The sequence below is a fragment of the Physcomitrium patens genome, chromosome 1 (assembly GCF_059467195.1).
Source record: "Physcomitrium patens ecotype Gransden chromosome 1, ASM5946719v1, whole genome shotgun sequence".
In the NCBI taxonomy this organism is placed as follows: Eukaryota; Viridiplantae; Streptophyta; class Bryopsida; order Funariales; family Funariaceae; genus Physcomitrium; species Physcomitrium patens.
In genome coordinates, this window is record NC_143410.1 from 25,317,700 (window position 1) to 25,335,361 (window position 17,662).

Genomic DNA, 17,662 nt, shown 5'->3' on the forward strand with positions numbered 1-17,662 from the left:
AATAATATTTATCTTGAACTTTTGATCATGTATTAATAATAATATAATTATCATAAGAAATTAAGATATATATATATATTTGGATATTACATCATAATATTTAAATATTTCTTATAATATTATCTTTATGAATTATTTTAAAATTTTATTTTTCAATAAATTCCAAATAATTATACCTTTCATTATGTGTAAATTTTAACCCTTTTATCAGCCTTTACATATTATTACCTATGTGCAAATTTGCCTATTATACCAATTCCATTTAAAACACTACCAAAAAGTAAAATAAATAAATACATTGTGAATGTTTCACCTCAATAACTAAAAAAATGAGTTACATCTAGACACCTAATAGAATTTAAATTTATTTAATTCAAACTTTCTACTATAGTAAGGTTCCAACTTCATGGTTTTTGACAGTGAATCCTGGTTAATACCAAACTGTGCAATGGCCAAGATTCACAAATCGTGTTCGACATGATTTAAATAGAAAAAATCAATAAACTAAACTTTTTCTCAAGGCATTGGCGTAAATCACTAATCTCAGACTGTTCTTTGTCAATGCGAGAGTGAGTCGGCGTTATGACTCAGTTTTCGGTTCCTCCGTCAGTTTTAGGCTCACCATTTGCATGAGATGGTTCGATCCGGGACTCGACAGCACTAGAATCAGCAGAAGAGGTGGGTTCATCTGCTGCATCGTCGTCGATGGCTATGGCTTCAGTCAGCTGGAGCTCATCGAGGTCGATCTTCATGACTGGTTTCTCCTCACTTAAGGGGGCTTTGCCCAGCACCTCCAGAAGACCCTCCAATGCAGCCGTGGGATTGCGCTTCTTCTTCAGCAGGAGCTCGCTCACGTCTGCTGGTGAGATGGCCTTGCCTGCGATCGCGTTCTCTATCTCCGGAAAAAGATCGTGCCACTCCAGCCCCAGGTTGTTGGCCGCCAGGGTGCGGAATGCCGGGTACTCGCACCACGACATGAGAATGTGTCTGTCCATCCTGCCCGCACGCAGCAACGCCTTGTCTAGCTTCTCAACGTGATTCGTCGTGAAGATGATGATGCGCTCGCTCCCGCAGCATGACCAGAGCCCGTCCGTGAAGTTTAGCAGTCCTGACAACGTCACTCGGCTTCCCTGAAAATCAAATTGCACGTCTCAACATTTGGTCCTCGTGGCATGGCATAGTTGACCGTCTGCAAATGGAACTGTTGCGGAGTTGTGTTGCGAGCCATCGTAGCACAACAGGATGCGTAAGTCGAGGTCGATTGCGACACTTATGTTAGTGCCTGATTCAAGCATTTGCGACTAGTACTGATACAACAAGCTGAATAGGGCAATAGGTCAATAACTGAAGTTGGGGTACCTCATCTTGATCAGATCTGCCTCGGCCTAATCCTGTCTCGGGATTCTTTTTATCACTCTCCTTGCGGGCCTTAGCTCGCTCTGCAAGATCTGCCGAACAATCTATGTCCTCGATGACCACAACCGAGCGGTTGGTTGTTTGAATCAACAGCTGTCGAAGTTCAGAATTCGAGGTGACTTCTGTCAATTCCATGTCATAAATATCATACTGCAAAAAATTAGCTATGGCTGCTATCATGCTGGATTTTCCGGTTCCGGGTGGCCCGTACAAGAGGTAACCTCTCTTCCATGGCTTCCCTGCTCGCTGGTAGAATTCTTTTCCCTGTGTAAACTCCAGAAGGTCATTCTTGATGTCCTCCTTCAACTCTGGGTCCATGGCGAGCGTGTCAAATGTTGAGGGATGCTTGAATGGTACTGCTTCCCACGATTTCTTCCTGAAACTGTAAGTCACAACTTGCGTTATAACTCAACATAAGATGTAGCATGTATGGTTTCAACAATTGCAAGTGCAGATCACATGAAACCCAGTAAATGAACCTCAACCCTACGGCTACTTTGGCAATCGTAATATTAGCACTTCGCAGCGCAACATCATGAAGACAGTGATGGAATTCGGCAGGTCCAGAGACTTCCCAGACATGAATCATGAGTACCGATTGATGGAAAAACTCACTAGTTACTGCCCTTGATGTTGGTGTAGAGAAGGCGATCTCGAGAACGCTCCTTGATCGACTTGGCGGCGTCCACTACATGCTGTACATACGGCTCGAGCAAGCGGTCCCTGTCTTTCTTACGAATCTTGAGGGTGTACTTGCGCTTCTCATCGTTCGGAACGTCGGAGAATTGAATGCCTGTGCTCTGGCGAATGTAGACAGAGCGCTTCCACCACACTTTCGTGCCCGTAAAAGTATCTTCAACAGTTTCGAGAGGTGCGGGTGAGAAGGTATTCTGAGAAGCGTTTTTCGGGCGGCACAAGTTTACGTGCTGAGCATCTGAAGCAGTTGAGGAGCTCAAGTAGGACTGTACAAATTCATAAATTTCATTACCACCTGCGCCCTCGAACTCCGGAATGTCGACGAAGGCGTAAGGCGAGAAGTATGTTAGAGCACGATGTAACCAAGAGTCAAATGTATTTCCATACTCTTTCGAGAGTATATTGCGGAAGAATCCTAACACTCCCAGCATCGCTGCCCAGAAGGTCCAAAACTCCATCGACCCTGCTCCTTGCATTTTTGTAATTGCACCCGATCCTGTAACGAATCCAATCTACACTGCTGTCCTGAATCTCTTGACCGCAGCTTGTAAGTCCAATTCAAAGGACATTCACCTTGATTCCAAATGTCGTCGTAATCCAATCAAAAAACTAGAGACAATTGAAAAAAAAAAAAAAAAAAAAAAAATCGCAGAGCAAGGCCATCAATTTTGTTCCGAAAGTGGAAGGCTTGGATAGAATTGTTCAAACGTGAACATGTCACGCTACAAGGGTCCAACCCAAAACTAAGGATGTGACTCAACCACCAATGAACCAAGCGCAATTCTCTCCCAAGCAAATAGAGTGTTCTTACCCCCCCCCCTCTGCGAATTGACACACAGTTCCCGTCCCAAACATGCGGCAACCGAAATGACGACACTGAGGATAGCACTGAAGCTCAACTGGTAAATATATCGCGAAACAAGAGCAGCAGTGTTGGTGTGCACTGAGGGCCGTCCCCTCTCATCAACGTGCAGCGGTAATTATCAAGAATGTCCTACTGCCTTGACTGTCAAGCGATCTCTTTTATGCACACGAGATGCTCAATGGAGTCATCTAATATCCTGAACCTTTATTTCCTCGAAGACGTCTTGTCAAAATTACAGACAAATGGAGCACACTTTTTACAACTTTTCAAGTATGGTCCAGAGTGGCGATAAGTACTACTGATATCAAAATGTGCTATCACAATAGTGCGGAATCTCGAACATTGTACCGATTAAACTTGATAGTATTAAAAAAAAAATGTGCTGTCACAATAATGCGGATTCTCGAACATTGTACCGATTATACTTGATAGTATTAAAAAAAATGTGAATATCTCAACGATGGAACTGTAGGATTCGGGCATGTGTACAAAAGCTGCTTCAACAAGGTCCAGGCGAAATTGAACCCTGCTTACTGAATTGTCACTTAATTCTGCTGTCTCTCTTTTGCATTTTTTTTGTTTTTTTTCTTTGTTATTAATTAGGCAACTATGGGGTGTAATCATTTCAGTAAACTTAGCAATCGACTCTCTCTCCAATTAACTTGTGGACGACTTATGTGCTTTGGAAACTTTTGGTATTCTATCTAATGGTGTTTTTGTAGTTTGTGAAATTCCTTTATATATGGATGTTTTTACATGTATATTTATTAACTACCAATTAGGATTAAGAAGGATTTATAAGTTACAAGAGTCTTGGTATGTAAAATAATCATGAAGATCAAGTCTTAATGGGTCATAGAGATAATTATTTTAGTAGATTTAGTATATTTTTTTGTTTATAATAATTTATATTTAGTTTATATTACTAATATTTAAAATGGTTTATTGATTATGCATATTATCTATTAAAAAATTATACATAATATTAAGTAGGTAGAAGAAGGATTAGAAAGAATAACATGACTTTGTATTGATTTATATAAAACAAAAAAATAAAGAGTTGATATTGATTTAAATTAATTTAAAAGCTAAAAAATGTGTGAAAAAATTAAATCTAAGTGATATTAGCATCTTCTAAATAATATAATTTTTTAAAATTTTATTGAAAACTTAATTAGTAATTATTAGAATAAATTTTTGAAGATTTGTATTAAAAGTTTTAATATTTTTTGGTAGCTGCTATACAGAATTAAAACAAGAATTGAAGGCTTTAAAAACAATTTAAGCTAATGGGATGTTTCTAAACACTATGTTGTAGTAAAATTTGTAAAAAATATAATTTTATTAAAAAAACTAAAGTGACCAACAATCACTTGTAGTAGTAGTATTAATTAGAAATTAAATAAATATATATATATATGTTCCATATGGATTATAGCACATTGGAAGTTGGTAGGAGAATAAGATAAATACAATGTGGCCCTTCTAAAATACACTAAAAACCACTCACAAGCATTGGTGAGGCTAAAATCCTTGACCAAATAATTAAGTTGTCCTTGACATAAACTTCAATTGCCTAATTTTCCTATTTTTAACTTCTTATTTGAAAAAAATTGTATGTGATTTTATAATATAAACTTCTTTAAATTTTCTTCTTTCACTTGGTTTTTCTTTTTTCTTCTTTCTTTGTTAATAATTTTGGTTTGTACTTCATAAAATTAAGTATTAAAAAAATAAAAATAAAATAATAAACTTGATTTAGGCTACTTTGTAATTTGAGTTGACAAATAAATTTTACTACAATAAAAATATATTTAACATTTAGAATCTTGTATGCATGCACAAATTTATTTTATATGAAAAAAAATATTAATTTTTAAAAATGTATGTAGATTACCTTAAATTCAATAAATTTACCATTAAAAAACTTATCTTTTATTTTTAAAATTAAAATTTCTTGACAAACAAAGTAAAGATAAAATTTATATTAAGATAGATCTACAAAAGTTCTACAATCTAATATATTAGAAGACTATATTTTAAATTAGATATGGCTATTTTTAAGATAATTTCATGCCTTTAATATTTAAAAATATTCAAACTATTTTTTTAAGATTTAATAAATAATGTGATTTATAAAATTCTACTTTATGTTATTTTATATAATTGAAAGGACACTTTTATCTATTCTAAGCATATGGACAAACATAAATATATTTGCCTTGTACTACAAAAACTAAAGTATATATAATTATACATTAAAAAAATAAAAAATAAAAAAATAAATGTATTTTGTACATTGCAAGGAGAATTTTTTAAATATATTGTCTCAAATGAAGGTTTATAAATTTCTTCTAAAACAATAGAAACTATTAAAAATTAGATAACTCCAAGAATTTTACATGATATTTAATTTTTTGGATTTGTAAATTATCATCAAATTTTAATTATAGTTTTTTGTAAACGTGTTGCCTCACTTATAAATCTAACTAATAAAGACAAATTGCAATAAAAATAGAGATGCAAAAGTAGCATTTCAAGATTTTAAAACAAATTTTACTAAAATTCTCATATATATCATATAGAATAGAAGCACCAAAATTTGCATTATGAATAGATTTATCATAAGTAGATGTAGATGATAGATTTTATACTATGATTAGACCCATTGTTTTACTAAATCGACCCACCCTGTCCTAACCATCGTTAGCATCATCTCCACTCCCCTTGTTTCCATTCCCAGCTCTCATCCCAACCCCCGTTTCCAGTTCCTAATCCTGACCCCAGCCACGGCGATAGAATTTCTACTTGGCGCGCTCCACTTTGCAGAGGAGGTTGTTCACAATGCTCGCAGCAGCTTTGTAGAACAACGACTGGAGAGTGCTAGTGATGGTGATGCGACCAGAGAGGTGAGCTTTGGAGAAGAGAGCAAATTCTTCTCTGAAAGAATTGCCTCTAACATGGGTCAGAAGAGGTGACGAGGCTGGCGATGGAGAACATGCGCCTTCAAGAGCAACTTTGCAAGTATGTAATTGATAGATGACGTGTGTGAATTCAATCAATTCTATGACTTACGATTGTTGGTTGTTGTGACTCACATGGTAGAACATGTTGCACATCTCCCATTGTTTTTCACTGCACTTTTAGGTTGGAACACTTCCATACCAATGGGGAGAGAGAAGCTATGACTCAAGAGATCTCAGATCTACGTGATCAAATAAGTGCTCTTCAATTCAATTCTGAACCTCATTGTGGACTTCTATGGTCTTTGTTTGTGGACTTCTATTGTCTTTGTTTGTGGACTTCTATGGTCTTCTCCGTATATGCATTCCTCAAACCGTCCTCACTTATGACGAGTCCATTTCACTTGCAGCTTGTGGACTTGCTGGGTATAAAGCTCTCTCTCGATTCTCCTGCTCATTCTCAGGTTTGTCTCTTCGATTAATACTAAAAACATTTGCTACAAGAATAAGGCCCTGTGGATTTCTCCACTCTCAAATCTTTTTTACTGGAATTTTCAGTGGAACTTGATCTGCAAAGCATTTCTTGTCAACAGGAAATTCATTCTGCAGTTAAAGTTGCTGCTGATCGACACCAAGATTCTCAAGTATGCTTTTTCTTAGCTCAGTTCTGATTATTGTTTCTGATACAGACTGGGACCATTGGAAATGATATTTTAAATTCTGGAAATTTGAAATGAATGGATGAAAAAATTATGTTTGTAGATGAAGACCTTGGAAGTGAATTATTTGGAGCTAAAAAATGCCCAGCATCAGCAACACCTTTTTGTGCTCAAGACTCGACTTAGTAAGGTATCAACTTTGATCCGAGTCTTTGTTTTGATGTCTTTCTGGATCTTTGCAGTCTGGTCTTTGAGTATAGATTAATATTTACACACTCGACCCTGTCAACCAGAGTGAAGAAAAAGCGAAGGAAGAACTGAAAAAAGAGAAGCGAGCTTGAGCATCAACTGAGAGAGCTCCTTCAAGAGTCCATCAATCTAGAGGCTTCATTAGAAGACGAGCGCGTGCATGGAAGAGGACTTGAAAAACAGATAGAAGATTCTCGGACGCTATATGTGAGACGGAGGAACTCGAGACAAAGATGGAATGGACGGTGCGGAAGTACATCATTTTGTGACAATCCTGCACCTTCGATTGGACTTAGAATCGGCGGAGATCACACTTGAGAAGCAACAACAACTACTAAAGGAGGTGGAAGCTTCTCGTAAATGCCTCCAGAAACTGTTGGATGACACAATCACACAACGATATACCGAGAAAGAAGCAGTCATCTTTCTCAAAAGTTGCCGAACTCGTGTTGAGATTGAGATAGATTCTCTCCGAAGTTTTATCCTCTTCTGACCCAAGTTAGCGGCAACTCTTTCAGAGAAGGATTTGCTTTCTTCTCCAAAGCTCACCTCTGTGGTCGCATCACCATCGCTAGAACTCTCCAGTCGTTGTTTACTAAGCTGCTGCGAGCATTGTAAACAACCTCCTCTGCAAAGTGGAGCGCGGAAACGGGGGTCGGGATGAGAGCGGAAGGAGTGTGGGTTGGAAACAAGGGGAATGGAGATGATGCTAACTATGGTTAGGACAGGGTGGGTCGATTTAGTAAAACAATGGGTCTGTTTAACATTCCCATGATTTTATTCAAAAAATTATTAGCAATAAAGATTAATTATAAGATCTATAATATATAAAAAAAAATCTTCTGTTTTATATTAATTTTTAATATTCCATCAACATTAACTTTTTTTTCACCTTAAAAGTAATAAATAAATAAATAAATCAATCAAACCTTTAAATTAAAAATTAATTTAATATTTTGCAATAAACTATTAATTCTTATTATTAGAAAAATCTTCATATATCAATATTAAGTATTTTTCTATTTAATAAACAGTATTTTTTGCCAAATACAATTATCATCTACAACTTGTAAATACTTTTAATTTTTTAAAAATATAAAATCTAACAATAGCGGTTTTGATAAATAAAATAGTATAACTTTATAAAATAATGAAGATATTACTTACAAAAGCTCAAGAAAAATAGAAAGCTATTGCAAATATTTTTATACAATAATAATCCTAATTTTAAATTAGTCATAAGATATGAATATGTTTTTGTAACATCAAGACCAATTCACCTTATGATAATTAATCTTATTAAATATTTAATTAATTTATCATTTTAAAAAAATCTAATTTTATACTAATCATAATTATTAAAATTTATGAAGATTCACCATGTATTTATGTGTCTTTTATTTAACCTTATACTACAACCAATACATTAGAAGGAAAGAAATTACCACTTCTTATTAAAATAGATAAAAACCATATTTTAAATTTAAGAGATTAAAATATTTTAAAACAAAGAGATCATAATAAAGGATCAACTTTTTGAACTTTTTTGGAAGTTACAAAACAAAAAATTGACAAATCCATCTTGAGAATTTTTGTTTGTTGAATTGCCATAGCAACACTTTAGTTGTTTTAATCTTCACATCATCAAAATTAAGATATAATTCTTTAAGTTAGATATGTGTTTTTTTAATAGATCGTAAAATATAATGTGTATGATACCAAAAGATTTTAAAGGACTCTTAATGCATAATAATACTATTAGAAGTCAATAGTATCCATCATAGCATTCAAAATTTGTTGTTTGGAGATAGTTATAGAGCCTTCAAAAATAATCAAATAATTATATGGTCCTCTTGCTTTAATATAGAATATTGTTAGTGAATCAACAAACTTATCAACCACCTTTATATCAATCATAAATCAAAGTTTGTTGCTAATACTATTTGATAAATCTTAGACTTTATCAACTTATGAAATAACTTAAATGTTCCTCAAAGAACTTCTTTCAAGAAACTATAGTTTTGAAACTTTTAAAGTTTGTAAGTTTGTAAGTTTTTATCTAAAAAGTACTTAATTTGATCTTTAAAAAAGTTATAAATTCTTAAAGCACCTTGATTATTTTCCACTATTTATTTTCTATCATTTTTTTTGGGATTCCATAAGTAATATTATTTCAATATGACATATTTTAATGGTTGTATAATAATTATATTTTTTGGTAATAATTTTTATTGTTAATTATTACATTACATGTACAGACTTATTTAAGACTTGTGCCTTTATACAAGCAATTGGTAAAAATCTATGTATAGATGTATTACTTTTATTATTTTTATTTAATTATTTTTAGATCTCATATTTTCTTATTTTATTTTTCTATTAAAAATGTTAAAAAAAAAACCTATTAAGATGGACAATTCATCAACAAAATTGCATTAAGATATTTATTCCACCATCTATTTGTTAGTATTGTTTAATTATTGTATTTTTATTAATTTTAGATGTTTAGTTAGTTATTTAGATAATTTCAAATTCTTCTTTGATGTTCATTTATTTCTTAATTTTTTAAATATAATATCTTACAATCTTTAATTTGATAAGATAAACGTCAAAAAAATCTATATTTTATTAGTACATTGTTGTGGTTGATTAGCACTCTTTGTTTAAAATAGACAAAGTTGATTACATTGTCTATTTTTTTTAAACCTATTATTGAAGCAATATCAATACAAAACTTTGGCTTTGTTGAAGTATCATTATTTTGACAATCTTATAAAATGTGATCAATTAGTTCAAAATTGAAATTAGTTCAAAGTAAAAAAAAAAAAAAAAAAAAAAAATAGCATAGCTTATTAAGAAGTCTATAAATTGACACTATCCAATTATGGAAATTGTTGTGTGCAACTTGCTAAATTTGATATGCAATTGAAAAGCCACATTTTGTCCTTGCAACTTGCAATCTTTGTCCTTCTCTTATATCTTGTATTAGTATGTGGACATACTTTATTTCCTCTCCATGCACACTCCACTTAAGGCCTCCTTCCATGCTCAATGTGTGGGCAATGTTATTTTTGAACTTTGCCCACACTCAATAATCCCAGCAAGGTAAGTCCACCCATTTTCAAAATTTGCACTTTCATGTGTAAGGAGGTAAAACACTTTATGACACTAGTAGGAGGTCATAAAAAAAACATTTCTAGTAAATAGGTAAGAGAAGAAGAAATAAACATAAACAATAAACAAAAAACGCAGACCCACCCCGTTTTGCAATTTTTTCTATGCTAGCATTCTTGTTTACAAATCAGATTTGAACTCGACATTTCTTTCCTGATCTCAACAAAGCTCAGTTTCCTATAAAATCCCTCTGTGGCGGCGTTCCGTAAAACACGGAGTCCTCGCGTACCATCGCGGATAAATTCTGCTCGATGTTTTCAAGATATTCGTAAAGACCTGTGTCTGCAACCAGCAGAAGTGCCGCGAAATGGTCAGGCTATGGAGTCCGTTTGGCATTGATACTTTCCAACGGTGTTCCGTAACTGTTCCATTTCCAGATTCTAAATTTTGCTTGGACCTGTGAGCGAACGAGGTGTGGCGTTACAAACAGAACGTAAGAATGTGATGCGAATTCAAGAAGATTTATTTGCCACGATATTGAAAAAACCACTTTGGCAAAAGTCTTTCGAATCCAGGGTCGTAAGAATGATAATGTAGGGAATAAACTTCGAAAGCAGATAAAGCATGGAATACATGAGGAAGACGTATCATTTGATAGTATTAATACTGGCAGCCATGTGAAGGGTTAACAAAAACGTGGACTAGGAAAGGACTCACTCTTCTAATGGAAGTACTATCCTTAGGGATCTTAGCCAACAACCAATAACCAGCAACCTGAGACGTCATGCTACCTGCGGGAATCGTTGTCTTCATCATAATCAAAACCGTAAAATTGACCATCTCGTCGCGTCTGACGAGAACGAGCACTCTGCAGAGCCTACACAAATGAGTGTACTGATTGGCTTGCAATGATACATAGAGCATACAGCATCAACTAGGTAAACCTCTACCAAATCAACATGAGTAAAAATTGCTTGCTGTAGGTCTTCAATTGTCCAGAAAGAGTGGTGCCATGACCAATGTGATAGTAGCAAGCATCTTAATGAGCACGTGAAGAGAAGGACCAGCAGTATCCTTAAAAGGATCTCCGACCCTGCAATTAATAATATGCCTGAAATTAGCTCTTGCGTTGAACAGAAACAAGCAGCAAGCAGCACAAAGTTTGGACATTTTAGATGTTTGAAAAACGAGATATACAGATAAGCTTCTAAATTAACATCTTTAATGATATATCATCACCAGGTCAGTGAAATATTTAGAAAAAATTGTACAGACGAAATGTTTACTTACGTATCACCAGTAACTGCTGCTTTGTGAGCATCGCTACCCTTCCCTCCATAAGCACCGCTTTCAATATATTTCTTAGCGTTGTCCCAAGCTCCTCCTGCGGTATTGAGGAAGAGAGCCATTAAAATGCCAGAGACCGTGGCAAACATGAGCATGCCAGCCACAGCCTTTGCTCCTAGCAGCGGTTGATTCGTAGCTTGCCCAACAAGCCTAAATAAGATACCTGTACAATCGTTATTTTAAAATGTATGGTCAGAATTAGCATGAAGACATCAAACAACAGTCCATCAGTCATGATACAAGATGATCAAGATAGAGAAAAAGTGAATTCAATGACAGTGGGGAAACCAGGGACAACCCAGAACCACCAGTGAGAGACGTTATAAATGACGAGAATCATAAGAAATTATTAACCGTTAAAGTTCAGAAACAACTCCTCAACATCAGAAGAGTCTATTACCAATAGCAATAGGAGAGATGACCGCCAAAGCTCCTGGTTTTATCATCTCACGAAGAGATGCAGCTGCAACGATGGACACACATCGAGCATAATCGGGTTTCTCTTGGTATGTCTGCAATTCGCACCAAGATTTTTATCAAAAGCAAGCATCCACAAAAGCTCCAGATCAGATGTAGTAGTTAGTTAAATCTTGAATTTCCCAAGCATTCCAAACCGTGACCACTCCATGAAGCATCTATTCTCAAAAGAATACTCACCATGATACCAGGCCGTTCAGCAAACTGCCTCCGGACTTCGCTGACAACCTCCTGAGCGGTTCGGCCCACAGCAGCACATGCCCAGGCACTGAACAAATAAATGAGCATGGACCCCAGCAAGCCTCCTACAAACACTTCGGGGATTGCGATATCCACCTGAGTTCACATAAAATGAATTTTAAAGAGGATTTTAATTTTCACAAGACAATATTCCATGCAAACCCTGCATCCTTCTTTGAAAATTGGACCTTGAAAACAATTGTTTCCAAGATAGTAGAATAACTGAACACTAATTGCAGGAACATGAAGATGTTATACCGTGGTGAAAGGAACGCCAGAGAATGAAGACACCTCATCCATGTAAGCACTGAAGAGAAGAAAGGAAGCTAAGGCAGCTGAGCCAATGGCAAAACCCTTGGTTGTTGCTTTAGTGGTGTTGCCAACGGCATCCAGCAAGTCGGTGATTTCTCGAACATTTTGTGGCTGCAACCATTACGTTAACAGGAATCAACGAAGCCGACACCCAAATACAAAAGTTCAACGAGTTCATTACACCAAAGAACATGATATAGAAAAAAATCATGAACGCCCTCACCTGTTGACTCATTTCAACAATACCTCCAGCATTGTCTGCAATGGGTCCAAACATGTCCATTGTCAACACGTAACCAGCGGTACTGAGCATGCCCATAGTTGCTACAGCTGTTCCAAAGAGCCCTCCGGTAGGCATTCCCCGACTGTCCTGAAGCCCGGAGGTTTTGCCAAGCCAGTAAGTGATAACAACAGATACACTAATCACGAGAACTGGCATTGCTGTTGATTCAAGGCCAAGCCCCACACCTGCTTCCAAAACCAAACAGCTTGATCAAACACCATTATACGGCTCCATTACTAATTGTCAAATGTTCTTCAGAGCGACGATTATTAATGATTCAGTGTTACCATCCAGAGCAGCTGTAAGCCAACAACCCAGTGTCTCAGTTTCTTATCAGACTAGATAGAGAGTTCACTGTTGCTAAATTGATGTCCAAAGTCTATTGCACGAAACAGTTCATTCCTGCAGCAATCCATCCCGGGAAAAGAATTCCTTGAATACAGCACCCAAAAAGACTTAAATGCGCTTGAAGAAAGATAACCTGCAATTACATTGGTTCCATGACCTGTTGTACTCGCTAGGGCCACCTGACGAACTGGATCATACTTGTAGTCAGTATAGTACTGAGAGATCCAAACAAAAGCGTATGCAGTAATAATACCAACCAGCCCACAAAGAGCAAAATGAAACCAAGCCGAAGGCGCCTGTTCAGTGTATAGAAGCCATCTTGTTGACTGCAAGGAACATAAGAATTGAAAATTAGAAAGAGATTAACATATCATCCCAAGGTAATGTTATTGTAACATCGAATACATTTAGCCTTAAAATTTAGCAGTCAGAAACATCCTTCAAAAGTCCACTGTGCCGGGTTTTAAATGTTAGATTCAGTTGGTTTCAATGCTATGACAAGAAGCTTAATAAGCGTAATAAACAACCACAAATTTATACAATACAAGTCTGACATTCTCCAAATACTTACTCCACCGAAAGCTAGCACAGCCAAGAAGAGTGTCACAGAGTAACCCTTCTGTAAAATTATCATGGGATCTTCAAGAATTGACTTCGAGCTAGGGTCTCGAGTGCCTTTTATTGAAGCAATCCCGATGGCAGATACAACCAAATCAAACGAGTGCACAACCAGGGGAAAGAGGATAAACCCAGATGGATCTGCAAAAATATCAATCAAATGAATATTAGTTGTGCATGGACCTCTACATATCTCGATCATACGAGGCAGAAAAAAATTGATGTGACATAAATAATGAAGAAACTGACCTTCTAGTTTGCAGCGTTTGGCCATTGTACCACCAAGAATCATGGCACTGATGATTTCAGCTGCAATACTTTCAAATAAATCGGCACCACGGGCAGCACAATCTCCCACGTTATCACCAACCTACTTCGATGTACAGGCATCAGCAACTGGAAGACCAATAGAGGTACTCAAATGTGGATGAACTCTACTAGTGTCCAACACACTACAACTGACACCAGTCTAATAATCAAAATTAGACAACTACATATACAGAATAACATTAATTTGAGCATACCAGATCAGCGATTACGGCAGGATTCCTGGCATCATCTTCAGGGATCCCTTGCTCAACTTTTCCCACCAGATCTGCACCTACATCTGCAGCTTTCGTATATATCCCTCCTCCTAGTTGTGCGAATAATGCAACAAATGAAGCACCAAACCCATAACCAACCAACAGTAGAGGCACTGAAACAAGACAGAACGTCGTTAATATATAGATTAACAATTCAACAACAGCTTGTCATGAGAAGCTGACCAAATTCACTCAACAACCTTGGAAACGTTAACAAAGTTCGAAGAGTTAGACAGGAAAGAAGGATAATTTACATTCAGTCATCTTCATGTTATTAACAGTGTCAACTCCAAGAAAGACATAGAAGGATGCAAAGAGCACTGCCACCCCCATTACAGTCATGCCAATTACAATAAGAGCAGAAAAGCCTCCCGCACGCACGGCCACCTGCCAATGGCACGATTAACAAATATTATGTAGCCTTCAAATAGCATCCCTTCAGTTCACAGCTGATGTTCACAAGAAGAAAACCCAAGGTAACAATGTATTTTGACTTACAATTTAATGAGAAATTCAGAATTTACTGGCAACTTCAAGAGCCGTGCCTGCTTTTCATGTTGTCTTGTATCAGACACCTCAATTCTCTTGTTCAAGATCCACAAGATTCATTATAGAGAAATTCAGGTATGTGAGGTGCAACTATTACTAACCTCTTGTCATCGCGATGATCTACAACTACAGTTCAGCAATTCACAATTTCTAACTACCATGGGAACATGTCAAGGCATATATGTTATATTCGACAGTCCACTAAAGACACCTACACAAACTTCGCAAAACTAAAACGCAAGAAAAACTGTATAAGAAACACGAACCAGTAAAGCCTCCCGTGCAGAGCGCCGAGCAGCACTGGACACACGCACATTTGCTCGTACCGAGACCCACATACCAATGTAGCCAGCAATACCCGAACAAAGAGCTCCTAAAAGGAATGATAGAACCGTAATAAAAGCCAACGTTGACCTGAAAGAACCAGGGCATCAGTAGCAATCAAAAATCATTACAGAACAACCTGCAGAAAAGACCACCATAGATGACTGTTGCAATAATTGACTCTACTACCACAAATAACCTCAAATGAGTCATTCATATATATAATTAATCTTCCTGCACTTCAAACACCCCATATTCGCATAATTCGAGTTCATATTTTGATCCTTAAGGAACGACTGCTCACTTCTCAAGTCCAGCAGCATCTTGCTCTGGTGTAGACTTGCGGAACATGTAGATACCAAAGATGACAAAGGCCAAAACTCCTGCCATCCTGGATATCGATCCATACTGTGTGCGAAAGAAACCCTCGGCTCCATCTCGGATTGCATCAGATATCTGCATACATCATCATTTCTTAGTACCACCAACGACCAAATACATGTTGACGGTTCAAGCTGATAGAATCCGTGGAAGAGCGTACCAAGGAAGGACAAAGATGTCCAACCCTAGAGAATCTCGCTCCCACCTAAAAACTGCTGAAACATGTACAGACTCCTGTAAACAAATATTCATCGCTATTTTTATTTACACAGGTACTGTTCAGTTATTCAACTAACCTATGCTGATGACACATTTACACAAGCACTCACAATTGCTGTAGCTAGATAGTAACACGGTCGACTATGTACCTCGCTCATTTCAGGCGGGCCTTCGTCCTTTGCGAGTACCCAACTTGCGAGGTAAACTGCGTACGCCAAGCTACCCGTGCATACTATAAAAACGAACAAGATGATCGGAGAGCTTCTTGATCCAATGTAAAACAAGGACAACACAGTAAACAATGCAAGGAGGTAGTACACGCGTTTATCCACTCTGAGGGCCGTCTGTACAAGCTGCGATCGAGAGAAAAAAATTTACACACTTCAGTTGGATAACCTCCATGGTACAACATAAAGGCAAGATACACAGAAGTCAGACATGGTAAAATCTAATGAGAGAGCAAGAACATAAACGTGATGAGCAAAACACGCTTTGTTCGGTCCTTGCATGTGAAGTGGTTAACAGACGATAACATAACAAGCCTAATGTAGAGTAACCAACTTTTCTACTCAGATGACACGTTGTTGTGCGATATAATTCCAAAAGATTGGCTGCCAGTTCCTTCACTGGTTCATGAACATCACGTACATGTAGGCGTTGACAAGAGCAGTGGGACTACGGTAAAGATTGATCAGAGATGTCGAAAGAATATCAGCGAACAGTTGCCAGCGCATAATAACGTGTGATGCGTTTGTCTGATGGAATTTGAAGATTATGAATGAAAGATTCTATGTAAAAATACTATGCGTCATAGGATTAGAGAAGGCCTTACCCAGAAAGGCTTGTTTTTCAACGACGAGAAAGTCTTCGAATCCTTCTGATATGGCCCCAGCAAAGCATTTTCCACGTCCATTCTATGATCGTCATCCATGGCCATATTGCTGGGCGAAACAAACCTGCGAGCAACTAGAGGATTGGGGGCCTCTCCCCCCAGAGAAGGATCCAGCTCGCCCCCTCGATGCAGAATTTCTACGTATCCACGTCAAGAATCAAGCATGTAAGCCGAAATTTGTCAGGAACTCCCTGTATTCACATATTTGTCAACGACTCAATATACTGAAGGTAAAATGCTGAAATCGATCGCCACATGTTATACAACTAGTGTCTTCCAGATCAAAATTGGAACTCGCAATGCCTCTCGGAACGTGATGAGAGCTAATTGCCGTAAGTTCCTGGTCCATCGGAGAACAGAGGATGCAATTTAAATCGTTCACCAACTTGAAGCAAACGCGAAAACGCACCCTAAGAAGACAGCAGGAAAAACGTCATTTCGCACGAACGATCTTCAATACAATGTCTACCCTCGAACAGGAAGTTTGCGACATAACCCTACCGACTTGCACACCACGTCATTACATTCACACAATCCTTTAAAAATACCTAAAACCTTACAAAACCTTGAGCAGAACCTAAGAATAGAATCACTAGACACATTCAGAACAAACATCAGCCACCTCCACCAAAAGATACACAAATTGCCCCAACTCACCTCGTAGCTGCACTCCAGAACCCGCAGAAAACCCTGTAACATCAACCAAATTCTCCAATTCTTCCTTCGATGGATTCCCTCCGCTGGGAACTCACTCAATCAGATGCGGCCAACGCAAGAATCAGCAATCCGACGCGAACTCGCAATCGGTAAAGTCAAAGCCCCACCGGAGCCCCCCTAACCAAGCTATGACAACTATGGACAGACATGCATTAACTTAGTTCTGTCAAAGGAGGAAGACGACCGTCGATTCACAGGGTCGGGTACTCGAAATCACGACTCAACTTACCCAAGTCACTGCTGCATTCAACACCGCGACCCCTAGTTTCAGTGGGCGGGGTTAGAAAGAAATACAAGCATAGCATCCTCGTACAATTGTTTCGCATACTACCAATATCAATAAATTAAACACACACACGCGCGCACACAAATATATATATATATATATATATATACATATATATATATA

General features: G+C 37.2%; 2 protein-coding genes across 5 annotated transcripts; both read right to left on the reverse strand.

Annotated features, from left to right (window-relative positions):
• Positions 1–281: 281 nt before the first annotated feature.
• LOC112292467 (AAA-ATPase At4g25835) lies at positions 282–2,978 on the reverse strand. Its single transcript, XM_024540996.3, has 3 exons — positions 2,032–2,978; positions 1,360–1,798; positions 282–1,130 (listed from the first exon to the last, which is right to left on the reverse strand). The coding sequence occupies exons 1-3, from the start codon at positions 2,586–2,588 to the stop codon at positions 588–590; spliced, it is 1,539 nt and encodes a 512-aa protein (XP_024396764.1). The 5' UTR covers positions 2,589–2,978; the 3' UTR covers positions 282–587.
• A 7,614-nt stretch (positions 2,979–10,592) lies between these two features.
• Positions 10,593–17,368, reverse strand: LOC112286837 (pyrophosphate-energized membrane proton pump 2). Of its 4 annotated transcripts, none has more exons than XM_024529173.3 (16): positions 17,194–17,368; positions 16,477–16,673; positions 15,794–15,997; positions 15,349–15,500; positions 14,987–15,134; positions 14,426–14,558; positions 14,112–14,284; positions 13,837–13,957; positions 13,541–13,728; positions 13,103–13,295; positions 12,562–12,806; positions 12,285–12,449; positions 11,967–12,122; positions 11,710–11,821; positions 11,253–11,472; positions 10,593–11,055 (listed from the first exon to the last, which is right to left on the reverse strand). In XM_024529173.3, the coding sequence occupies exons 2-16, from the start codon at positions 16,579–16,581 to the stop codon at positions 10,950–10,952; spliced, it is 2,421 nt and encodes an 806-aa protein (XP_024384941.1). In that variant the 5' UTR covers positions 16,582–16,673; positions 17,194–17,368; the 3' UTR covers positions 10,593–10,949. The 4 variants fall into 4 exon arrangements, with proteins under 4 accessions (XP_024384941.1, XP_024384924.1, XP_090110618.1 ...); XM_024529156.3 differs by having other exon boundaries at positions 16,477–16,727; XM_090254492.1 differs by having other exon boundaries at positions 16,477–16,946.
• Positions 17,369–17,662: the final 294 nt, after the last annotated feature.